Below are 26,604 nucleotides of genomic sequence, written 5' to 3' on the forward strand. Positions count from 1 at the left end.
AACCCCAAAAATTAAGGTTTTCACTAAACAACCTCAACTCGTCGAGTTGGCCCCTCCAACTCGTCGAGTAGGCTCCATAATCCACACGTCATGATCAACTTCTACACGACAAGTTGGAGCAGCCAACTCGCCGAGTAGGTCTAAAAATGTGAGCATAAAAGCTTTAAATTTATTCCTTGGAATCGGGTGTTACACCAATATGGTATGACGGGTTGAAATATACCCCAGGGCAGGCCTAGTGTGAAATGTACGTGTTGAAATATACCCTAGGGCGGGGCCTATTATGACATGATGGAGTTGGATTATACCCCAAGGCGAGGCCGTAGGGTGGGGCCCATACTTGCTACTTGGGTTGGATTATACCCCAAGGCATGGCCCAATTATATGTTTGCTATGTGATATTTTTGGGAAAACTCACTAAGCTATTGCTTACAATTTGTATTGTGGTTTCAGATACTTCCGGTTCTAAATGGAATGACCCGACTTGATGACACATCATTCACTCCCCACGATTTTCCGCATTTATTGTTATTATCACTCTAATGATTTTATATGATGATGATTATGTAATGAATTTTGGAATCGAACTTATGATTGTAAACCTTATTTAAAAATGAAAAATTTTCTCCTGGTTTTGGGTTGTTACAGAGGTGGGACCTATTGTATTGTGGGACCTATTGTATTGTTATAACAATATTAATAGTTATAAGAAATAAATTAAATAAAAAAGGAATTAACAATGAAAAAATAGTCTTTTTATATAGGGCATGGACTAGCCACACAACATAAACATACTATGGGGTGTGTACGAGTTAAAAAAAAATGTTAGGATCCAATTACGCAAATTACCTTAAACATTAAGGACCAATCTTGTAATTTACTCTAAAATTAATGAAATTTTGATTTTTCTTTTATAACTCAACCATCGGAAATGCTCTGAACATAAAAACTGCCTCCAGCTCCTCCTTCAACATCGACGGACACCTTCTTCCTCCACCATTAGCCGGCCATCAGACCTACCATTGCCGTCGACCAGCAGCGCCTCTCCGCCTTCAACTCCTCTGCGCCGATCTCTTCCCCTCGTCCCCGACGGTACGTCTATTTCTATTTCGATTTCGATTTTGACCTAATCTACAACAGTACCTCGAACGTAATTTTTTCCCTTTTCCTGTATTTTGGCACCACCTTATACTGATTTGTTGATTAATCTGCAACAGTACCTCGATTTTGAGTTTGACCTAATCTGTACATTGTCTTGCTTTGTTCTAGTTCTATACACCAACTGTCAGAGAAAAAAATAATTCAATAATGGAAGCCAGTTGGTTGAATTTCTGACTAACTGATCTTCAAATATGATGCTTTTAACTAGGAAATTCGATACTTTTCATGAGTTTCTGTCTAATGTTTATTAGTTGCACTTTGGCGAACATCTATATCAACTAATCAGATTTTGATCCCATATCTGATTTAGAACAGCAGACATATCAATGCCTGCAGAATCATGTATTTTTGGATAATTCGATGCAGTATGTATGATGGATCATGGATGCTCATGTAGGCTTTAGAAACTGATATCTTCTTGTCAACTTAATTGACATTCGGGATACATTTAATGTATTTAAGTCTATCCATAATCACTTGACAGAAGATTGAATTATTGTTTTTAGGACATGTATACCTGCGCTTATATTTGAGTTATTGATTGTTGTGATGTTTATAGGGTTCTCCTAAGTTTTAATTGACATTTTTATTTCAGGAAAACCTATTGTAAATGGCAACAGCAACTTATCCACCTCCTCCACCATATTACAGACTCTACAAAGATTATGAACAAGACCCCACCTCTGCTCCAGAACCTCCCCCTCCTATTCAAGGAACTTACCTCTTATATGGTGCCAATTACACTGTAAGCTCATCTTCTATACTTACTCAAATATTATATTTTTCATTATACACATTGTCAAATTTGATTCTTTTATATATTAATTTTGTTTGTAGACTGACGATGTATTGCCAAGTTTGGAGGATCAGGGTGTTCGCCAGCTGTACCCAAAAGGCCCAAATGTTGGTATGTTATAGTTCCATTTTCTTTCTGATTTTTCCATAATTGGTATTTGCATTTTCTATTAATTGAATTAATTTTATAGATTTCAAGAAGGAATTGAGGTCGCTAAATAGGGAACTGCAGCTGCATATATTGGAGTTAGCTGATGTTTTGATAGAGAGGCCATCACAATATGCAAGGAGAGTGGAAGATATTTCTCTTATATTCAAGAATTTGCATCACCTTCTTAATTCGTTAAGGCCACATCAGGTAGAATTATGTCTGATTAAAATTTTAATTTACTTAATTTGTTATTATTTCAATACCAATTTACTTAAATACCCAAAATACCCCTTTTTTCAGGCGAGAGCGACTCTTATTCACATACTTGAACTTCAGATACAAAGACGAAAGCAAGCTGTGGAGGACATCAAAAGGCATGTTTTGTATCATTTTATGTCAACACTTAGTGTTTGGTATGATGGAATCGGTGAAGGAATGGAATGGAATGGCTTATTCCATTCCATCCAACCAAATAGACTCTTAGTTTAAGAAATGTTTATATGAATAAAATGATTTTTCAAATGAAGTATTCCATTATATTGTGTCGCGATAATTTTTCTCATAGTCTTATTTTTATGTTTGCCTTTTGTAGGAGGAGAGAAGAAGCACAAAGACTTCTCAAGGAGGCACTTGGGACATTGGAGGGACAATAAAAATATGAATGTTTAACTACCAAATCAAGAAGTGGAGTATTTTTTTTTTTTTTGTGAACTAGCACCTAAGATTTCTATGGTTGTAAATGTTTCACATGAGTCTTTATTTTTATTATAGTAGAGTACATTTTAGAAAAAGAAACCGAGCATATTTAATGTTAAACCCTAATTTTGTTTCTCATTATCTGTTTAATTACAAAAGATGTTGAGACATGGTAAGACAGGTGGAGTTCTAGTGGTTGTATGTTTGATGATGAGGACGAGGACATTTATATTTTTTGCGTAGATCAAGTGGTTCTATCTTTTTGGGTGTGATGAAATTTACAGTTTTTGTTTCATTAATACCAGTCTGACATTCATCTAAAGTCTTATGATAAATGTAAGAGAAATTAAATATCTTTCTAATTATGACAAATATCCAAAAATATAATTAATTTTATCGAAATATGACATGTGTCATCATTTCATGGTGATCTTAGAAGAAGTATGCGATTTGAGGATTATTCGAATATTTGAGCTATGCAAAAGACCAAGTTGTGCATACTTTCATATTCTTTCCGTAGATATTTATAATGTAAAAATATATTAATTGGATGATGTTGAACTTCACTTTGTTCCAATGGTATTATCATTAGGTTAGTATGAATTTATGATCATGTGGTTAGATTGCCTATGATGGAGATTAAATCGGGGTGATTTATCATTAGCGTATTTTTGAGTGTCTAAATTGATGATATCGAAACTTGGTGGACTATAACTGCCAGGAGTTGACATTCAAGGGGTAAAAATAGGCATATCGTCTAAGTTTAAGCCACGTAGAACCTTAGAAGTTTCTGGAGACAAAGCTGACCCTAAAAAACTCTGTTGCGTGAAATTTAATCAAGTTGAATCGCTGCGGATTAAGGCACGGATATAGCTCGATCGATTTTGCTGCAGGTATTGTTGTAATGTTCTTCGTCATAGTTGTACGTAGCTGGTGATTTATTTTTAAGCGTATGTATTTTCTCACATTTGGAATTTAATTGCAATTTTGTGTATGTTGATATGTTCTGATAATCCGATGAAATGTTTCTATTAATTAACCGTTATCGTGATCACCGTGTGATTATAATCTGTAGGTATTTCTCTGATTTCTTCGTAGTTTAGTCTTATATGATTTGGATCTTGTTTGCAGTTCCTCATCAAAATTTTTGTTAGATCAATCGCTATTTTTGTTCCTAGTTTATACTCGAAATACATCAATCTATTCATACTTGTAATTATTCGGTTTTAGCGTTTCGTAAATTTATGCATCTATTCCCTCTTTCAGTTTCATCCTCACGTATTGATTCTCATAGTTATTACCTCGAATGTATCAATCTTTTCATCCTTGCTATTCGCCTTCGCGTTTGCTGAATTTTTACGCTTGTATTCGCTCTTTGTTTATTTCACAATGATTTTTGTTAGATCAACCGCATCTATCTCTTTTCATGCTTGCTGATTGCTGTTTTAGGTCCATTACATTGCAGATTAGATTTTAGTGTTTTAAAAACACTAAATTGAGGATTATGAGGTAATTGTAGTTCATCAGTCATTACAATCAACATTCTTTAACATATATTGGCTACAGGGTGAAGAATGAGGGGTAGAAGTTACAGCTACAGCCCTTCACCACCAAGGTACCATAGCAGAAGGAATCGAAGCCCTAGCCCAAAGCGTCATGCTAGAGATCTTCCTACTAGCCTATTGGTTCGCAACCTTCGCCTTGATTGTAGGTTCGTTCCAACATTCTTTCTTTTTGTGATTAATATTTGAAATATAAACAAATAATCATTCTATATATTGTTTTTTGATCATCACTCATTTCACAAACTCATTGTTTGCAGACCAGAAGATCTTCGTGTGCCATTTGGAGAGTTTGGCCCTCTGAAAGACGTTTACTTGCCACGCGACTACTATACAGGGTGAGCATAGTCTTAACTGAAAACTGGTTTGTTTATTACAAGCGTTGAAGACAAATGAAGTTAAAAAGATTATATCAAGATGATTTTGTGTACATGAAGACTGAAGAAAGTTGGTTATATAAAACATTGTGAAGAAGTTCAATTTCACATTAAAACCTTCACTGTATGTAAGGTTAGCATTCGTTTTTGATGAAAATATTTGGCTCAAGCTTTTGCCGGATATTGAGCGAATTACAAATCAAAAACATTATATTTTGGGGTTTTACTTACCATTTATACTTTTGATGCTACATATGTTTTTTAATTCTATGATATTTATTTACAGAGAGCCACGTGGATTTGGTTTTGTTCAATTTCTTGACCCAGAAGATGCTGCAGAAGCCAAATATCAAATGGATGGTCAGATTCTTCTTGGTAGGGAGCTGACAGTTGTGTTTGCTGAAGAAAATAGGAAGAAGCCTTCAGACATGAGAGCAAGAGAACGTTTTAGGTAATAAAATTATTAATATTAATATTTATTTATTTAGGCAATGAAAATTGATGTCTGAATATGATGAATACAGGGGACGATCTTATGATCGTAGAGTGTCTTCTTCTTCTTCTTTCAACCGTTATTCTCGTTCCCCGCCACGTGGCAGATCATATCACCATTCTCCTCCTAGACGCCGTCATCATTACTCAAGGTAAGCAGTTTAATGTGTTATGATCTTGACACGTAGGACAGATTTAAATTTTGAATGTTATTTTTTATTTTTGTCACGTAGTGGCATGTGAACACAATGATAATCTCTGCCACGTAGGACAGAATAGATACATGTCTACCCAATTAAAACGCAACATGTATAATAATAGATGGTTGTGATTATTGAGAAATTGACATTAACTGTTTAATGAGTTGATGTGTTTGGATATGGAATAGGTCAATCTCACGAGACCGAAGCTACAGGGACAGATACAGGTCTTATTCAAGGTCTCCATATGGTTCCAGGAGTCCCGAAGGTTATTAGTTGACAATTAACAGAGTCTTAATTTCTGGATTAACAAATTCCGTTATGGAATCTGGATGTTGATTTTGCGTGAACAACTTGATATAATATATGCATCTAGATATTTACTTGTTTCAAACTTATTTCTGTCTCTTCGAAATTGTAGAAGACATTTAAGATGTGCCACAACTATCATATCCGCATCTTTTTTTCCCATCATTTCAGTAGTACAGATTTAATTTCAAAGGACACAAAAAAGGCTGGTAAAAGCATTTATATATTTTGATGATTTATGATTTAACCATTATATTTCCGGAGAAGCCTATTAAGTTTGACAATTTTGTTATTTTTACATGTAATGATCTTTCAAATTTTATTTCGCAAACTAAAAAATAGCTTATAAGACACTCAAACTAGCGTTTTAACAAACTTATTGATTTTTTTTTTTTTTTAATTTCTTCCAAATATATTTTTTATTATATAAAAAACTGTTTTTATATTATTTTATATATTTTAACTCTATCGGTTAATTTTAAAAATGCCATTTTCATCGACTAGTTAGCTTTTTTTTTTTTTTTTTTTTTTTTTTTTTTTTTTTTTTTTTTTTTTGGTTATATATATATATATATATATATATATATATATATATATATATATATATATATATATATATATATATATATATATATATATATATATATATATATCAATTAGTTTGCTAAGTAGGCTAATAACATAAAATTTTGTTGGTTTTATTGAAAATTTTAACATTAAACATTCTACAAAAACTAAATTTTGACAAAAGTTACAATTATAACCATTTTAACATATGCTATGGCATATTATAATAAACGGTCGATATAGAAAAATTGTCAAATAGTTAAACTACAAACATAACAGCTTAAACATAAAAATAATCAAAACACAATGTTTTTTTTTATATATTTTTATCGAAAACTAATCTCACAAATAGCTAACTGGTTTTCTTTTTATTTATTTATTTATCTTTTAAATTTGGTGGGTTCTTTGCCAAACCTTCCGAAACCTTCAATGTTCGTTAGCTCGCCTAAAGTGTATTAGCTTAGCTCACGCATTGCTTTCTTCACTCATACGGCCATATTTGGCACGAAAAAAATTGCAATAAAATAATATGTGGCGATATAAAATTCCTCATAATACGTACTTAGAAAGCTACACAATCTTGTCTTGTATTATAATTTAATATGTTAAACATACTCTTTGAGGTGTTATATTTCAGTCATAATAGAGGATAAGACATACGGATAAGATTCGCGGGGATTTATGTCTATTTAATTTATGTTGTACCTTTTTTTTGAAATTTATTTATTTATGAATAATTGAGATGTCAACTCGTTGTGCCCACTGCCCACTTTATCTTTTATTCGCATTTGTTTACTGTTTGTTTGTGAGGATTGGAAATGGGCGGATGTAAACGTCGACTAGTTTCTAGAAGTATTTGATTTTTTCGTTGGTTATTATAAAGTCGTTTGTAACGTTATCCGCAAGAGACATTTCATGCTATTAATCTAGTGATCACTCAATAATTTAAGACAACAGGTTTATTAATTTATTTTATTTAAAATGGTAAGTCTGATATATTAAACGGTGTCGAAAGGTTGAATTTAATCAGTGAAATGGTAAAGTAGCTATTTTTGTAATTTTTTTTTTTACAAAAATTACCTAATTTCTACAATAGCCATCCATTCCATAGTTTGTAACGGGGCAGGGGTTGTGAAATCGGGACTAGCTCTCAAATGAGTGGCTCAAAAGCGTCCTTGTTTTATGGATTTTCCCGTTTTACAGTGGACCCTTCAAAATGGCTACCCGTTTTAAGTGACTGTTTGAGATTTCTAAAAACAATTTATTGATTTATTGAGTTTAAAAAAAAAACAGTAAAAAAAAATGTTTGTTAATATGAGAATTACTCTTAAAAAACTTCTCATTCAAAAATAAAAAAAGATTTCATAAGTTAAGATTTTTAAATTTATAAACTCTTTATAATTTTTTTAGTTGTAAAAGACAAAATCCCCTTAAAATATGTATAAGATAAAACAAACATTTAAAAAGAAAGACGAAATTTCATAATTTGTCACTATGGTTTAAAAAATATTTCATTTTGAGGATTATCAAGGAAAACGTCATGCCACCCGCCACCGGTGCATGTGGTTTGCAGAATTACATGAAAGGTTCTCCTGCCGTTAAATCTAACTTTTTTGCTATTAGATTTTAATGAAAAAGACTATTTTACTCTTGTACCAAATTTGTATTATACTACAAACCTCAAAGACTATTTGTACAATTTTGTAAATTTGAAATTATATATATATATATATATATATATATATATATATATATATATATATATTGATTCAAGTAAATAAACTTAAATTCAATAAACAATATCTTAAGCAACTTTATGTTTATATTTATCATTATCATTATTTCACCTTTTGTTTTCTATTTTTTTTAGATAATTTTATTTATTTATTATTATTCTATTGTTTTTATTTATTTTGATTCAAGTATTGAAAAATAAAAAAACAAAAAACAAAAACTCAAACACCAAAATTCTCATATACTCTAATATATTAATACATTTTACAGTTTTTTATTTATTTTTGATTTTATTAAAATTTTTTCGTATTATTTTGTTTTCAACTTTTTTTCGTATTATTTTTTAGTTTTTTCATATTTTTATTTTTTTTCGTTGTTTCATTTTATTTTTCATCAATTTGATAACTTTTTTTTTTGACATTTTTCAAAAAGTATAAAACGTATGAATATTTTAGAGTATATTTACTCGAATCAAAATAAATAAAAACATTAAAAAAAATCATAAATATCCATAATTATATATAAAAATAGAAAATAAATTATTAAAAAGATAAAAAAAAAGTTATCAAATTCTGAGAGATCAAAAAGGGCGCGGATGCTTTATTTATCACCGGGCAAAGATGAATACTATATGGTAGCGGCAAGAAATTCTTTGGCCTTGAATCAGGGTATTTAGGAAGAACAGGTTGTTCCAGCTCGATATCGTCAAGAATTTTTGACTATTGCATGGGAACACGTTCATCTTCGAAGTATTTTTTCCTTCCAATATTTTTCTATTGGAGCTTCCCTCATTCCTTTTATCGAGCATAATGATGTGAATCGGGCTTTTAATGAGTTCTAACATGCAACGCCAAGGAGTCCCTCTTTCTCAATCCGAGAAGTGCATTGTTGGAACTGGATTGGAAGACCAAGTGACTCTAGATTCAGGGGATCTTGTTATAGCCGAACACGAGGGAGAGATTATTTATACAGATACCGACAAGATCCTTTTATCAGGTAATGGGGATACTCCAAGGATTCCATTAGTTATGTATCAACGGTGATATATACATATATATATATATATATATATATATATATATATATATATATATATAATTTAGATATATACAAATTTTCAAATTTACAAAATTACACAAATGGTCCTTGAGGTTTGTAGTATACTGTAAATTTGGTATAAGGGTAAAATTGTCTTTTCATTAAAATCTAACAAGTGAAAATTTAGATTTAACGGTAGGAGGACCTTTCATGTAATTTTGCAAACCATAGGGACCGGTGGTGTAACATCCCAAATTTTGAGTCCAAAAATTTCATTTTTAATTAAACGATTTATAAAACTTCCATAAGAAAACATAGTGAAGACATATCATTTCATAAAACTAATATCTCATGTCTGAAAACCAAACCATAAATATAATAATGTCAGAGTACGATCCCAAAAATTTCATAATGCGTAAATCCAACGTGTGTGTGTATGATATGCAGCTACTGCGCTGGCTCCTTCCCCTTTGCTGAAGAGGTACTTGAAACAAAACTGAAAACTGTAAGCACGAAGCTTAGTGATTTCCCCCACCGTACCGCATACCATACATCACATAACATACATATACTGTCAGGGATATCTGGGTGCCCTACCTACCCTTTCGGTCCTCTCGACCGGATACTGCCTAGCATACTTGGGTGCTGGCCTCCCCTTCGGTCCTCTCGACCGGATACCGCCTAGCATACCTGGGTGTTGGCCTCCCCTTCGGTCCTCTCGACCGCATACTAGTGACTATTTCACCCCTCTACTACTACCACATAACCTGTAACACATAATCATATAATATCTAGCATGACTGGGTATGACTACCCCCTTCAGCCCTATCGACCGGAAATCTTGGGGACTATCTCCCCTACTGCTACTAGCATATAACGTCATATCATATCGACACATAACATATCATGTAGTAACAAACCTAGATGAATATCAAAAAGACAATCATCTAACATACGAATCCTACTAGTGGGTCGGCATTGGTGCCTTAGACCCACTTCTACTGGAAGGTAACTCATCTCGTAAGGCTGGCTGCTGAAAAGCTGATCGACAAATGTCTGATTGCTGCTCCGGTGATCCTCTGGCTATAAATCCATAAAACACTTAGTCAGACACTGATAACTACTCTTAGGGTAAAATGACTATTTTACCCCTGACCAAGTCAAAGTCAAAGTCAACTTCCAGTTGACTCGACTCGCCGAGTTGGGCCGCCAACTCGTCGAGTCCTTATCCCTTCATCTGTCCTTCTCCACGCCTCCACTCGTCGAGTTTGGCAACGACTCGACGAGTTCTCCCCCTCAAACTACCCCGAATGAACCTTCATCCGACTCACCGAGTCGTATGAACAACTCGTCGAGTTCATCTCCATCCTATGAACAAGTCCTACCCTTGACTCGTTGAGTTGTATGAACAACTCGTCGAGTTCATCTTCAAATGTTGGGAGATTGCCTTGGACTCGCCGAGTCTACTCATACACTCGCCGAGTCCTATGATTCCCAAGTCTATGGCTAAGTCTAATGCGTTGGGTCATTCCCCCGGACCCCTCTAAGACCACTCTAACACTCACTGGGTTCCTTCGAACCATAACAAAAAAGGGAAGTCAAGCCATGGACTCGCCGAGTCCCAAGAATGACCCGCCGAGTCGAGAATGACCAAGTCTTATTTCTCGATTTATGATGTACAACACTTGACCAAAAGATAGATCTAGGCTTCTAGGATCGATCTAGCATGTAAAGTTACGAACTTTATGTACATGCGTGGGACTATGAGCTAAAAAGACCCTAAAAGAAGCTCTTAAGTTGCATGGGGCTTTCCATGGATGCAAAGGCAGTCCCTTTCTGCCTTCTAACTCCTTAAGGGGCCTGGATCTGAAGCCTTAACCTCCAACCACGCTTGCAATCATGGTTGGTCACCAAGATTGGCTTATAAAAGTCCTAAATCTCCCGAAAAGGGATCTAATGCTAGAAGGAGCAAGGTGTCGACTTTATACCTTCCAAGGACTATAGATGATGCACAAGCTTGACTCTTTCTGGTCTCCTCTTGATTCCTCTTGGTTTTTCCTTCCTTCTTGTCACCACAAAGCACTAAAACCACTAAAAATCCCTTAGATCTTTCACAACACAATTAGGGTTCGAAATGGGGTGTTTTATGAGCATAAAGGGGCGATGGAGGCTGCATAAGGTCGTTTAAATAGGGTGAAAACCCTCATATTAGGGTTTTATCCAGACGGGGACTACTCGTCGAGTCTGGACGCTGACTCGTCGAGTAGGTTATTAAACTCCTGTGTCCAAGTCGCTCCTACTCGACGAGTTGGGCCATCAACTCGCCGAGTCCTTGGCCAAAAAAAGGAATAATACTTGAATGAAATACATACCAGGAACCGGGTGCTACAGGTGGCGTGACGTTTTCCTTGAAAGTCCTCAAAGTGAGATATCTTGCAAACTACAGACAACAATTATGAAATTTTGTAAAAAAAAAACAACTTATTAACTTATTAACTTTACTACCATAATAGTTAATCCAAACAATTCTTAAAAAACTCATTTTCTTATTACCATATGTCAATAAATCGTTTTATTTAAAAGTCCTCTTGAATTTCAAAATGAAATCTCAAACACCCTCAGAAATTTTATGGAGCCTATTGTGAAACGAAGAAAGTTAATGTTTCTCAGCCATCGTGCTCATTTCACAATGTGCATCCCAGTTTTGTAGACCCCTATGAAATGGGTATCATACTACTCTATTTTTAGTGATATTTATTTCACAAGGGCTAACTACGAAAATGAGAAAAAACGGTGACGTTTTAGATTACCCACCATGCTCATGCTGATGCTCATATCGCGGTACACATGCCTATTTCACATGACCCTCTATGAAATGTGTAGTTATCGGTAAAAAAATCATGTAAAATTTAGCTAATTTTGGTAAAATGCTTATGAACATTAATATCTTCGTCATTTTCTTATATTATTAAAGTTTCAAGTTTGAAGTTGTTGTACGTGTACACTATTGACATGGTGCTAACTGCTAACACCACAAAATGGATTAAAGTTACTCAAAATTTTAATATAAATATTGGAAGTTTAGGGATAAAAAACTGATTGGTTATCAAACTAGATTGAAACCTATACAAGTAGAGCAACAATGATATTAATCCTAATAAATATTTGTTCAGTAGACGAATCAACATCATTGCCTCATTGGAACAAATAAAGTATTTCTTTATGACTTTCTGCATACCAAGACAATATAATTCATGTTATATTAGGTTGAAGAGAATGATCGCATGATTATCATTCCTTTTTGCCCTGTCACAGTAACTCCATCTCAGTTTTACCATAACTTTATTATTCTCTTACTACACACATGGAATGATCAAAATGCATGCTATATTTATTTTTTAAACTATTTAAGCAAATTAATTTAAATAAAAACATAAAAGTTCATTAATTGGAATAAAATATACATAGCAAGAATTAAAACATAAAAACTTAAAAATACAAAAAATAAATAATTACAACATGCTAAAGTCTTTCATAAAACTCTTTTTCCAAATAATTTAAAGGATCATGTTGAAATCAATGTTTTGAACTTTCGTAATTATATTCCAACAAATCAATGTTTGTTATGCGTTCCACTATTAAATATCTTGTCTCTTATTTCCATGTATACCTTCGCTACCGGTCTCTATTTGTTATGTCTCAAGAATAGTTTTATTTTCGTCATACTTACATATTGTTCTTCTTCTGTGCTGTATAATATATATATATATATATATATATATATATATATATATATATATATATATATATATATATATATATATATATATATATATATATATCTTCAAGTTTTCTCTACTAAATAAGTACCAAAATTTAGTTTTTATGTAATAAGGTTGGTTAAGATTTATATAGATTCAAAATTTGAAATAAATTAAAAAACTAGTCGTTTGGAACTTTGGAAGAGAGAGAGAGAGAACACGCCATACATACGAGACGGTGTGTATTATCGTGTCAAACCCATGGTGTTTACCACCAAGAGCAAATCTAAGTAAAAAGATAGGTGGGTTCATCCACCTAATTTTTTAAATATATTTATATATTTTATAGGAAAATTTTAGGATCTAATTTTTTTTTATTAGTTGGACAAAAGAAGTAAGAAATAGCCTTTAAACAACATAATACATAGCTTATTTGGGGGCATGAAGGAGGAAAGAGTCACATGACTCCAAGAAGAAAGTAGTTTCCCAATATGAAGTTTAGTGAGGCGTGGTTTAGACTCGTTTTACTTAAAGTTTAATTTTGTTTTAGTAAATAAAAAAAATTAAAGAATGATCGTTTTAGCTCGGTCTTTTCGGTGGGTTCAGGTTGGTTGTAGACCAACTTGATTTTATACATGTTGAACCTGATATTCTCTTGAACCAATCGGTTGAACCCAATTATAAAATCACATGGTTTTCTATTTTAGTTTCGCAACTACTTACACTCCCATCCTAAATTGCTTTTCATGAGCATAGATATTATACTAAGTGTAGGTTTTACATACATAAGTTTCTATCATATCACAAATTTATTTGATACAAGAGACAAGACACCGTTGATTAAACAATCACATGTATGATGTATCGATTTATAAAAGAGTTAAAGTCAAACATGTTTAGAAACAGAATAAACTTCAATTTTCGCTAAGACAACAAAACCCTTGATTGATTGGTTCATCACATACATGATTAATAAAACATCAAAATCAACATTCAACGTGTCAAACAATAGGTTCATGGAACCATAAACAAAACAACCAATAAACTAGTACTCACTTTTTTTATATATAATTTTCAACAATTTGTACATTTAAGAAATATTGTAAAGGAAGTAGTAGATTGCCACAATATAACGTTACAAAACTTACATAATATTGCGTGAGATATGGCATTCTATATCTTGCTCATATCCAATCACTAACGATCTCTCTATATATAATATAATATATACATATACATTATAAAAAAGAAAAGGGTAAAAACGTAAATAAAAAGGCTCTATTATATCTCGACGAGGCAACCCGACTGTACAAACCCAGAGAACTCGTCGGGGACGTCCACCTTTATCAATTTACCATTTTGCCCTTGGTTGGACTTTTCTATCACAAAAACCGCTTGAGGTGCTCCTTGGTAAGCCGAACCGGTAACCACGGAGCAGTCCCCAATGTCAACCCCGCAGGTCCCGACTTGAACCGCCGGTTCGACCTCATCCCAAGACGTGAAATTACCGTTTTGACCAACTGCCACACATGACCTAGGGCACCGACTCACTCCCCAAGCTTCCTCCACGCGCCGCCATGTGCCGGTGGTGGTATCGAAAACATCCGCGCTGCTTTTGAACCGTCCTTGGCTGTCGGTTTCGTAGCCGCTCACGACCCAGAACTCTGACCCGATGAACACTCCTTCGCACTCGTCTCGCTCCTCACTCATCGGAGTTAACTCGGTCCACTCGTTGGCGGAGATATCGTACACCCACGCGCTGTTCAGAGCGTTTTTACTCTCGTCGTGTCCACCGGCGACGTAGACTTTCCCGTCACACGCGCCGGTAGCAAAAAAGGAACGAGTTAATGGCATATTAACTCGTTGAGTCCACCTCCGAGTAGTGAACTCGTAAACGAAAACGTCGCGAATGGGTTCCCAACTCACCGGGTTCCACCCGCCCATCAGCACTAGTTTCCCCTCCGAGCTTGTGACCTGGCAAAACAACGGCAATCCGTCTGGGTACTTGGGGACAGGGTCGATTTGGTCCCAAATACCTGTAATTGGATCGAAAACCGATAACCCGTATTTCGGTTGTTTTTCGGGTTTAACATTTGATGTAGAGTGAATCGGAAGCGATTGGACAAAACAAGCAGCTTTCCGTGTGAACCCACTTCTTTTCCGGTGGTAATAGAATTCCCGGTTTTGTATCAGGCGACGCCACCGTTGACAGACATGAGAGGCGACGTCGTGAGCTCCATAGTGCAAACGAGTCAAACACTCTAGCGCTATTTCATCAGGTAAACCTGGGATCAATTCGGTGAGATCAGGATGTGATTCCATTTCAGAGAGATGATTTTGGAAAATTGCTATTCAGATTTATTAATTTTCAGGAGAAAATTGGTGGATTAGAGAAGAGGGAAAAAGCTTCACGAAGAAATCGGTTAATGAATTCGGATATTTATAGGAAGGAGTGTATATAATCAGATAGGGATGCTTGTGACATACTATCTTGAGCTCTAGCAGTAAGATGCTTACACGTGGCATATACTGATAGATCGTCGGGTGAAAGTATCTACGCGATATTTGAAATTTTAAAATCATGTACAAATAACTGAAATAAGGGTTTCAAAGTTTAATGGGCTTTTTATCAACGACGTAATTATTTGAGGGTTATCCATTAAATAGTAAATTACTCCTTTGGTCCTTATGGTTTGCTTAAATTCATATATTTGTCCATGAGGCTAACTCCATCTACTTATTGTTGGGCTTATATTAAAAATAGTCTAAAAACTACGAGTTTAACAATGAAAATATTTTAAAATAAATAATTATAAAACCATTTTATACTCGATTATCATACAAGACATAAAAAAAATTTAAAACAACCGTAAAAACAACTATAATCTTTGAAGTTTTTGATTTTAATAGGAGATTGAAAGTTAATGAAGTGTGATAAATGACTCAAGTAGATGCTCTCTTTGTATATCCACCACGCAAGGATAAATCACCAAAGATGCTAGTCTTCATTTGTTTTAGGACCAACATCCTCAATCCTATCAAGGATTCCAGATCTCTAAAATATCTAAGGATCCTTAAACATATCCAGAATCTCGGATGTTAAAGGAGTCGCAGGTTCCCGAACATACAACAGGATCCTAAACACCGTCATTATTATTTCCTAACAATTTTAGCGACTATATTTCTTATTTAATTTTTACATGTGCAACAATAGTCAACATAAGACTCATTCTCAGTGAAGAAACGTTCCAATAAGGCTTAAAACCCGAAAAAACCAAGTCAAAGCACTTGCAAACACCAGTTCAACAGGATTGTAGAAATCTCGGATTTATAGTTACTTAAACTAGACCATAAATACACTTGTAAAACTGACACAATTGACACAATTAGCTGACACATTACTCGTTTGGACTCACTTTTAGGGTTGTTCAGTATTTGGATAAAACCGAATTGTCCAATTGGACAATTTGGATTGGACAATTTGGTTCGGATATTCAGATTGGTTTTCGACAAAACCAAAATATTATTTTGGATTGGTTATGGTTTATAAAATAATAACCGAATAGTCCAAAAAAACCGAATAACAATTTATTATTTATTTATTTTTAATATATATCTATAATTATTTATTAATTTTGTAATTTATTTTTTGAAATAGGTTCAAAAAGTTTCACATAATAAAAAATATTAATATGAATTTTCTCTCAAAGTTTTTTATCTATGAAATATTAGAATATAATATACCTTCTTAATAGTTGTTTATAAATTTCAAATCGTAACTAAATAATTAGTTTTTGCTTCGTGTGAAAAATTCGGTAATATTATAATTATATGTCGTTTTAAAATGTTTTAGTTTTTAAAAACTGAATTATAAAAACCGATCCAACCAAATTGTAATTGGATCGGATTTGAATTTAGTTTGGACTATTTGGATTTATTTTTGAAAACCGAAATCAATTTGGATTCACTTGATTGGATTGGATCAAACCGATCAATCCAAACGAAGACCCGTACTCACTTTATCATTTGTAATCGTATCATCAAGCTCATCTCTGTAATTTACATTCAAATCAATAAGATAATACAAGGCAGGTAATCATTATCACCTCCCAAGGTTTTATGTCGGAGATCCTAGCAAAGATCAAAACATTTCCTTGTAAACCACCTGTGTTATTTTGATCTCAATTCCATATTCACATTAATAACAACACCACATCCTCTCATGCAATTTGGTTAATATCCTTCTGATTGATTTTTGACCAAAACAATTTAGCGTCCACCATGGGGCAGTGGTGTTCATAATTCTCGAAAAATCATGTCTACGCAATCAACCTCATCTTTTTCCTTTATTCCTCCTATTGCTTCAAAAAATCTTCCACCACCTCCAAGCGGACCCCTAGTTAAAGGAAAACTTCTAATGCATCGAAGAATAACACTTCTCCAATCATTATCCATGGGAATCTAAGATCCCAAGGATATCGAGATCTTTCTGCTTTGATCTCTCGTAAGGAACTCTTCTCTATGATGAAGACGTTGACGCAACATGTAACGTCCCAAAAATTATGAGGTAAAAATTCCATTTTTAATTCAACCAAAACATCAGTTATCTTTTTATTCAAACATTTAAAATTATATCATAACAAAACATTCATCACAGTACAATCCCAAAATTATCATATTACGGAAACATGGGTGGATATGCTGCGATCAAGCCGAGCCCTTCCCTTTCGAACCGAAAGTACCTGAAACCATAATCATAAAATCATAAGCACAAAGCTTAGCGAGTTCCCTAAAGTACCACATACCATACATACCATTGGGCCTAACCCGCATTTTGGGCCCTAGCCCCACCAAACCAATGGGCCTAGCCCATCATACAAATGCAAGAGTCACAGAGACAACTAGCGCCCTAGGTAACATACAATAGGCCTAGCCCTTCCTGATCTATGGGCCTAGCCTAACATACAAATGAGCCTATCCCTTCCTGATCTATGGGCCTAGCCTAACATACAAATGATCCTAGCCAACATACAAATGGGCCTAGCCCAACATACTATGCAAGAGTCACAAAGAAAACTAGCATAAAATATCATAGTGGGGCGACATTGGTGCCTTTCGACCCACGGGTACAGTGAGGAGACTCGCCTCAATCTACTGATAACCAAATAACTGCTTGGGTCACTGGACCGGATAATCTCGCACCAACTAACAATAAATATAACCTTAATTAATAATTAAACCAATATCCCTAAAACCAAGGCCCAATCTATAATCCGTCTTTCTAAAGGGTAAACGACCATTTTACCCATCCCAAAACAGGTCCAACATCTCATGCCCAACCCCCAAAAGGCACAAAATGGACACCCTAGGGTGTACGCCTCGTGTACTAGAAGAGTACGCACCATATACTCACTACCGAAACCCAAAATACAAGACGTTGATGCACGAAACACGGATTACGATGAGCGTACTCCTATGTACGCCCAACGTACTCAACAGAGGGCCAAAATCCCAAAAAAAAGCTCTTAATGGTTAAGACACGAAATCCAAACTCAGATCTAACCCTAAATGATGGCTTAACACGTAAAGTTGGCAACTTTACTCCTTTGCATGCCTTAATGGGACCCAATACTCAATAAAATCCATAATAAGCACCCAAACTCATGCATGGTCCAAAATAATTTATCAAGTTTGCATTTTTATGAACAAGGGACCTCAAAAATGCTAAGATCTATCATCCTCGTCTTATGAAGTAGATCATACTCTCATGCAAGACTTAAAGGACCCTAAAAAGCACAAAAGCAAGCCCTAACTAGATCTACACTAAAGAGCCATAAAGGTTGTAACACCCCGACTCCCAGGTATAAGTTTTAAAGCCTTACATACATGTTTATGGACCTACTCGACGAGTTGGTTGCCCTAACTCGTCGTGTAGAGGCGGGTTAGTCCGCGTGGATTATTGGACCAACTCGACGAATCGGAGGACCCTGACTCGACAAGTAGGAGCTGGAAAATGAAACCCTATTTTCCAGGGTTCTGCACTGTATTTAAAGGGTCATTAGCCTCCACCAGCCTCCTTTACCGCCCCCTTGAGCTCAGAAAACCCTAATCGTGATTTTACTCCATTTTGTGTGTTAAGAAGCTTGGAAGGTGAATTTCTGGAGAGGACTTGAAGTCTAAGGAGCTTGGAACAAGGAGAAGCTTGTGTATCCGATTTCTACTTCATCTTGGCACCATCTGGAAGGTAACAAGTCGTTACATTGATTTTTCTCTAAGTTAGATCTCTTCATGCTAGGTTTAGGGCTATTTCTAGGTTGTTATGGAGTTATTTTGGGTATTGGCCATGATGTGAAGTTGTAACTTCAGATCTGGACTCCTCTAGGTCCCAAATTCATAAAGTTATCAAATTTACCTTGTATTGACCTCTCACCATGCCCTAAACCTCATTCTAGACTTGGTTTTGGTGTTCTAAGCCTATAAGACCTTACATACACATAAAGTTTGCAACTTTACATGGAATCTGTGTCTTAGGAAGCTAGATCTACAACTTGGAGCTTTGGGGTAGCTTAAAAACGTCTGAATAAGAAATGGACTGAAGGGACTCAATGAGTTGCATGGTTAACTCGACGAGTCCGATGAAGATTGGCCGTTGGTGGTTTCTGCATGAACTCAGCGAGTCAGTGAGATGAATCGACGAGTCAGTTAGGGTTTTTCCGACTTTTGGACACACATGGACTCGATGAGTTGTTTGGAAACTCGGCGAGTCAACTAGGGTTTTCACATTTTCTCGAATCTGTAAAGACCCGACGAGTTGGGTCAACATGGACTGTTGACCTTGACTGTTGACTTTGACTGTTGACTTTGATTTTAACCAAGGGTTGACCAGTTTGATCGTTGTGGGTATTTTAGTAAATTGGGAATTTATGGAAGTGGTCCTATAATGAATATAGGTGCTGGAGTTCATGGCTGTGATTAGAGAGTTTGATCTTAGCACTAAAGTTCAACATTTTTGAGGCGGGTTCTTCTCACTATATCAACAGGGTCTAAGGCACCGATGCTGGCCCTTTTGGATTTGTATCCGGGTTTATTGCATTATATGCTTATTGATTTGCATCCTGGTAGTTAGGATGGTGATATGCTTAGTGACCTGGTAGGCCAGTTTCCAGGTATATAGGATAATGCTATGTTAGTGACCGGTTAGGTTGGTATCCTGATTATAGGATGTTGCTATGATTTGTGATCTATTGGATCGATATGACTGTTATATATGCTAGCATATGATAATTATGTGCTGAAGGCCAACATACCCAGGGCAGAATGGATAGACTACAGGCCCGGGAGGGCGTACTAGTCAGGACGAAGGCCCGACAAGCGGTCCGGATAGGCTGAAGGCCCTGCGAGGCGGTCCAGACGTGCTGAAGGTTTGAAGATCGGTCCAAATAGGCTGAAGGCCCTGCAAGGGGGTCCAGTCAGGTTGAAGGCTCATTATGCATTTTTTTGTTTATATGATATGATTATGGTTGTATGACAATGGTATTTCGGGGGAACTCACTAAGCTTTGGGCTTACAGTTGTTGATTTTGTTTTAGGTACTTCTGATGATTGCCGGAAGACGAAGGTGTGATCGTACACCTCCTTATGTTTTATGATTTGATTTTGGGATACTCTGACACTATACTATTTTGAAAACAAGTTTTGTAATAATTATTGGTTTTGAAATGTTTTAAAGAGTTTAAATTTGGCATGATTTATGTGCGTGTTACAAGTTGGTATCAGAGCCTTGGTTTGAGTGAATTAGAGGAAACACTCGTGTGTCTCCAGTCTCAAACTAAGGACAAGGATTTTAAAATGATTTTTCAACTGGTTTTCAAAATAATAAAGGAGGATGCAAGTGTACGATCAGCCGGAGCCAGTAAGTAGAACCCAAAATACGTTACAGATTATTTGATTTTGTGAGAAGAGTAGACCCATGAGAAGCCTAAGGGCTAAAGTTGCAATTTTGGAGACAAGGCTAGTACGCTAAGCATACATAAGGTACACTAAACGTACTAGGGCGCGCCTTAGTACACTGGCGTACACTTGTGTATGTTAAGCGTACTCGCGTCAGATGCAAACCCTAATATTTAGGGTTGGGGGCTATATAAACATCCTTATGGCTTATTTTCTCTCATCACTCCTAGCCTCCATATTCCAGAAACGTTCCAAACCCTAGTTTTGTGTGTAAGTGTGAGTTAGTGAGTGTTTTAAGCTCTTTAAGGTGAAGGCATTGGATCAAATAGTTGGATAAGGAAGGCAAGCTTGTGGATCTGAAGTTATCTTGTGCTATAGAAGCTCCAGAAGGTAAAAAGCTTCAAACTTTATGCTTATATGTTATAGATCTTGCAATGTTAGCTTTATGGAACCATTCTTTGTCCCAAAAGTCCCAAGTTGGTGCATGATATGATTTGGACGAGATGAGTTGTCCTTTCAGGCCCTTGAGGAAGTTCTAAGTGGTAAAAATGATGTCCTAATAGCTAAATGTGTCTCATGCATGGAGTAGGAAGGTCTTAATGGATTAAGTGTTGGAATAGTGTCTAAGCCCGTAACTATATTTGGTATGTACTTGACCCGGTTATGCATGGTCCTTTTGGGTTGCCTTCTCCATAGCAACTTGACAAGGTAATTTAAGGAGAAAGAGAGAGTATTATGATTTATTAATATATTATAAGAATAATATATTAAAGGAGAAATCATATTTATTTAATTAGTATTGGTCATAAATTAATTAAGAATTAATTTAGTGGTCAAAAGAGATTAATTGAATAAAGGGGTATAAACTGTCAAATGTGTGATAGTTGAGTTTTAGGTTAAGGAAACCTAATGGGCTTAAGGGGGAATGAAATTATGATGGGTAACCATCATATTTTCGTCCAAGGGCCTTATTCTAGAAGGTTCCATGGGCTGCTTTGTGGTTAAGCTGTCCATTAGGGTTTAGAGTGAAACCCTAGTAATCTGTAACTATAAATATGACCCCTAGGGCATGAATTCGGCTACCACTTGATTCCAAGAGTACCCTAGGCCGAATTCTAGCCTCTCTCTCCCTCTCTCATATTGCTTTCTTGCTTGTGGGGTTTGTGAACCATTAGAGGAGTTGCATTTGTGACTCTAGGCTCAAAAGAAGAAGATATACAAGATCTAAGCCAACAATTGAAGAGGTAAACATCTAGATCTGATTCTATATGTTAGTTATGTTGTTTATATGCTAGATTAGGGTTTGTAAGTCTTGGAATCAAAGCATGTTCAATAGTGAAACCTAGATCCAAGCATTCGGGTTTGTATGAGCACATAGGAATGTTTCTTATGCATAAAATCCCATCATTAAGACCTTGTGTTAAGAGCTTTCTGGACGTCCAAAGTCTTAAAGTTCGCGACTTTATGGTTCAAAGACACATTTGGTCGATGGATCTGCAATTTGGGCTTAAGTGCTTAAGCCATTAAGCACTTATCAGGGTTTTGGCAAAATTCCGCGTACGTCAAACGTATAGAGTCAACCACCTCGATGGTGGTCAACGTCAGGAAGAGTACGCCCAACGTACCAGAGGAGTACGCCTCATGTACGTCATCTGTTGGGCTTTTGTCAAATTGGGCTTCGGGATTGGGCCGCTTTTGGACTAACTGGACTTGGGCCTTGTTGGGCCCTCTGAATAATTGCAATTGGGTCAGTATTGATAAGGGATCCTATAATAAGGCCCAATTAGGGATTTAGGCCCAAATTGGGAAATTTGGGCCATTAATGGGCCTTGGATATATGGACTTTTAAGATTATGGATTTGGCAAATGGGCCTTGGCCCAATAAAGAGAAAGGAAAAAATGAATTATGAGGAACCTTAGTCAAGATTGACATTCCCAATTATTGACTTAATATTCATTATCTGATAGTTCCAGATTTGTGGTGAGACAACGATTTGGGAGTTCGATTCTTTACTTCAGTTCAACAGTTGTGACGTGAGTTTCCTCACTATACTCAAGGGTCTAAGTCACTAAGGTCGGCCCTTTTGGATTGTTATCCGGATATGTTATATGCTTGAGTATTGTATGATCTGTTAGATCAGTATCCTGGTAGATAAGATGGTATTGTTGGATTAATGTCTAAGTCCATAACTATAATTGGTATGTATTTGACCCGACCTGGCATGGTCCATTTGGGTTGCACTTCACCGACAATTATTCGATGGTGGTCAACGTCAGGAAGAGTACGCCCAATCCTGTCCCGGCCTGTTAAAAATATAACTTTAAAAATAAAGTCAAAATTAGCCGACGGAGTCTAAACGAAAGTTGTAGAGTACGTCTCCACCTACGCGTGGATATAAATAACGTCAAAAACAGAGTTCGTATGAACGAGTTACAAATTATAATAGCATATTTACGTATTAAAATAAAGTATAAATCGTATATACATACACACACACACACACACACATATATATATATATATATATATATATATATATATATATATACATATGTATATATCATTAGAAAGGTATCGACGATGCGGTCATTATAAGACTAATGTTGAGTTCTTTCGACATTAGTTTAGTGCAAATATCGTTTAATCTATTTAAAATAGTATTATAAAGGGGTGTTTAGTTGTTTATATAACTATAAGGTCATTAAGTAATTATGGAGGGTAGTTTTTGTAAATTCAATTACTATAAATAAGAGGCTTGGGCTCTCATATTTTTTGCACCATTCTCTTGATTCAAGAGTCTTTCTCTCCTTATCCCCCGAGCATTTCGGTCCCTCGTGATTCGACTTCTCTTTCTGTAGTTTTAGTATAGTAAGGTGAGCGCTGAAGCGCTGCACGAATCTTTCTTAGAAAGATTCAGCGACAAAGTTTTGCCCCTGCAGAGCCCGACTCCTAGCTAAAATCCCCTTGTAAGTAAGTTATGCTTACCCTATTTTAAATATAGTTTATATTTAAAATTAGTATTGTTATTATAAATTTATAATAAATATTTGAGCTATTATTATGACTTATATAAGTGTCGTTATAATATCTTTTTAACTACTCGTGGTACGGGAAATCTGGTTTAAAGGGCCGCATAGGGTTGTTGGATTTCAGAAGTGCTATACGCCAAAATGGTCCTGCCCTCCGGTGTTTTATGTCTGGCCCCTGTCTGTACATAGTGGTTGGAAAGTATTGTTTAAACACTTATATAATAATAATAATAAGACTAATAATTAGTCACGGTAATATTAGACTAAAATCTAGTGGTGATAATATTAGGTTTCGTCAAAGGAAATTATTTTAAAGTAAACGAAGCGCTGTCCGAGTACCGAGTCACCATCTTCTCAAGTGAGTGCATAGTTACTTTCAACTTACACATAGATATGAAGTATTTTATATAAATTACGTGCTATGTGTGCATATTATCTGAATACTTGCTATCTATGCTGGATGAACGTTTTATACATGTTTTCAATGATTTAAACTGTATATGTATTTTATATCTACAAAATGTGTTGGGTAAAACATGGGTAGATGTAATAGTTGCTGTGTGACAAAATAAAATAATGAGAGGCCTCGTTATAGCTGGTCTTGATGATCTAGTCATCTAGCGGAGTATAGATGACGACCACGGACTATTCTAGACAGTCCAGTGGAATACTAGCAGACTCGCAACCTGTAGGTGTTTATTCGAACTGTGTGAACTGTGTGCTCACCAGGTACACTCCATCCCAATGATAGTCCTTTGACTAAGTCCCTTATGTTAGATGTTTTAGGGACGTAATGTGAGGATAACGGGAATGGGTAATTGAGTTGATTGATTGATGTTTAAAAATAATAACTATATTATTGTGGGTTGAAAACCCTATGTGCTCACCAGGTTTCCCAACCTGACCCACTCAGTTTATTTATATCACAGGTGCTGATATGAAGTGACATTACACTGAGAGATTTAAAGAGATGTAGATCACTAGTGTAAATAATTGTAAGTTCTGTTTATGCTTATGTTTCTGTATTAACGATGACATCCCAAACGTTTTAAAATGAAATAATACGTTTATTCGAAAATGTTTTAATAACGTATTTACCATGTTTTTCTGGGAACAAATTCCGCAACATTTTTATAAAATGAAGTACTCTGATTTTTATAAAGCATAAACAAAATCGGTCTTTTCTGGCCGTGAAAATGGGGATGTCACAGTTGGTATCAGAGCATTAGTTTAAGCGAACTAGGAATTTGTAGGATTTCTAGACTTAAACTTAGAATGCTAAGCGATGATTGTGAGGTGTGAGCACTATATTATTTTAGGGATTGTGCCTAAAATACTTTTATGTGCTAAATGCTTTGTGCCTGACATGCTATTATTTGTTTGGATCTATGGTCTGTTGCCGACCGGATCTGGAAACCTTATGTGTTTAGGATTCTAAACGTACGACTACGATATTAGAATTAGCATGTAAACGTTTCGGAGAGATAAGGATGATTTGAACATCAGTCCTAAATAAAGATCTAAATTCACCTTATTCGGTGTATAGATCAAGATGGCAAGGACCCGTAGCGGAAACATGAATGCAAATGGGAACAGAAACCAACCCCCAATGATTGAGCAAATACCGGTTGTGTGTAACAGCCCGGAATCTCAGGTATTATTAAAATTATGTTTTTGGGGTGATTTAAGAGGGGACTCGGCGAGTTGGAGCCTAGACTCGCCGAGTAGGATCGCAGACTTGGTCGCGGGTCCGCGACTGGACTCGACGAGTCCAGATATGGACTCGGCGAGTCGACGCTGTTTAGCGGAAACCCTAACCGTTCAGGTTTGGGACGTATAAAAGGGGTCCATTGGCCGTCATTGTTCGTTTTAGCCTTCTGAGAAGAACCCTAAATCGATTTAGTGCAGCAGGAGCAAGGATCTTAGGTCATTGTTGGTTATAGAAGAGTGGGTGTGCAAGGAAGAGGAAGGATTGGCTAAAAGAGCAGCAAGGGGTCACATTCTGAGGATTGGGAATACAGAGAACACATCATCCAGGTAAGAATTCGTGTATGCTCTGCTATATTGATGTATTTATGAAATTAGGGTTTATAGAACCCATTTAGTGATTTGATGAAGTAATGCCTTGTTACCCCACGACTATAATCTTGTATTAGGACCTTTAGAGGTCCAGAAGGTCCCATGCATGTGTACTTCGGGACGAGACCTATCTCAGGAAGCAGTTACTCGTCTGCATGGCATGGACTCGCCGAGTTGTTCTTCAGACTCGGCGAGTAGCTTGAAGATTTACTGGGACTCGCCGAGTTGTTCATCAGACTCGGCGAGTGGAGTCGGGGTGGCCCCGCGATTCTTCCACGAGGACCTCGTCGAGTCAAGAGGGATACTCGACGAGTAGAAAGGGAATATTCAGGAATTTGTGAGGACGACTAGACTCGCCGAGTCGCCATGGTACTCGCCGAGTCCAGTCGAGTTGACCGTTGACCGTTGACCAGAGTTGACCTAAGTCTGACTTCTTAGGGATAGTCACACTTAGATGATATGAGTGTTAATGAGTTATGTAATGCTATAGGAGGGTTGTAGCTCGTTGGTTTGTGCACGAGTGATTTCAGGAGTTGCTAGCTTTCAGCATTTACGAGGTGAGTCTTCTCACTATACTGTACCCGGAAGGGTTTGACTGTGTGACCGGAAGGTCGGATATGATATGTGATATGTATGCTATATGTGGTATGTTATATGTAATATGTGCTATGTATGTTATGGGCCGGAAGGCGATTATATTATG

At 35.9% G+C, this 26,604-nt stretch overlaps 3 protein-coding genes across 4 annotated transcripts; 2 read left to right on the top strand and 1 right to left on the bottom strand.

Annotated features, from left to right (window-relative positions):
* The first annotated feature begins 931 nt into the window (after positions 1–931).
* On the top strand, positions 932–2,979 carry LOC111900756 (mediator of RNA polymerase II transcription subunit 7a). The gene is made up of 6 exons (XM_023896637.2): positions 932–1,092; positions 1,757–1,906; positions 1,999–2,068; positions 2,148–2,314; positions 2,408–2,481; positions 2,700–2,979. The coding sequence occupies exons 2-6, from the start codon at positions 1,772–1,774 to the stop codon at positions 2,758–2,760; spliced, it is 507 nt and encodes a 168-aa protein (XP_023752405.1). The 5' UTR covers positions 932–1,092; positions 1,757–1,771; the 3' UTR covers positions 2,761–2,979.
* Positions 2,980–3,540: 561 nt separating this feature from the next.
* Positions 3,541–5,828, top strand: LOC111900736 (serine/arginine-rich SC35-like splicing factor SCL33). 2 transcript variants are annotated; one of them, XM_023896615.2, is made up of 6 exons: positions 3,541–3,696; positions 4,370–4,514; positions 4,626–4,703; positions 5,029–5,193; positions 5,267–5,386; positions 5,623–5,828. In XM_023896615.2, the coding sequence occupies exons 2-6, from the start codon at positions 4,378–4,380 to the stop codon at positions 5,708–5,710; spliced, it is 588 nt and encodes a 195-aa protein (XP_023752383.1). In that variant the 5' UTR covers positions 3,541–3,696; positions 4,370–4,377; the 3' UTR covers positions 5,711–5,828. The 2 variants fall into 2 exon arrangements, with proteins under 2 accessions (XP_023752383.1, XP_023752394.1); XM_023896626.2 differs by having other exon boundaries at positions 3,689–3,753.
* An 8,113-nt stretch (positions 5,829–13,941) lies between these two features.
* On the bottom strand, positions 13,942–15,268 carry LOC111900727 (F-box/kelch-repeat protein At2g44130). Its single transcript, XM_023896608.3, has one exon. The coding sequence runs from the start codon at positions 15,163–15,165 to the stop codon at positions 14,125–14,127; it is 1,041 nt and encodes a 346-aa protein (XP_023752376.1). The 5' UTR covers positions 15,166–15,268; the 3' UTR covers positions 13,942–14,124.
* Positions 15,269–26,604: the final 11,336 nt, after the last annotated feature.

This window comes from Lactuca sativa, chromosome 1, assembly GCF_002870075.4.
Source record: "Lactuca sativa cultivar Salinas chromosome 1, Lsat_Salinas_v11, whole genome shotgun sequence".
Classification (NCBI taxonomy): Eukaryota; Viridiplantae; Streptophyta; class Magnoliopsida; order Asterales; family Asteraceae; genus Lactuca; species Lactuca sativa.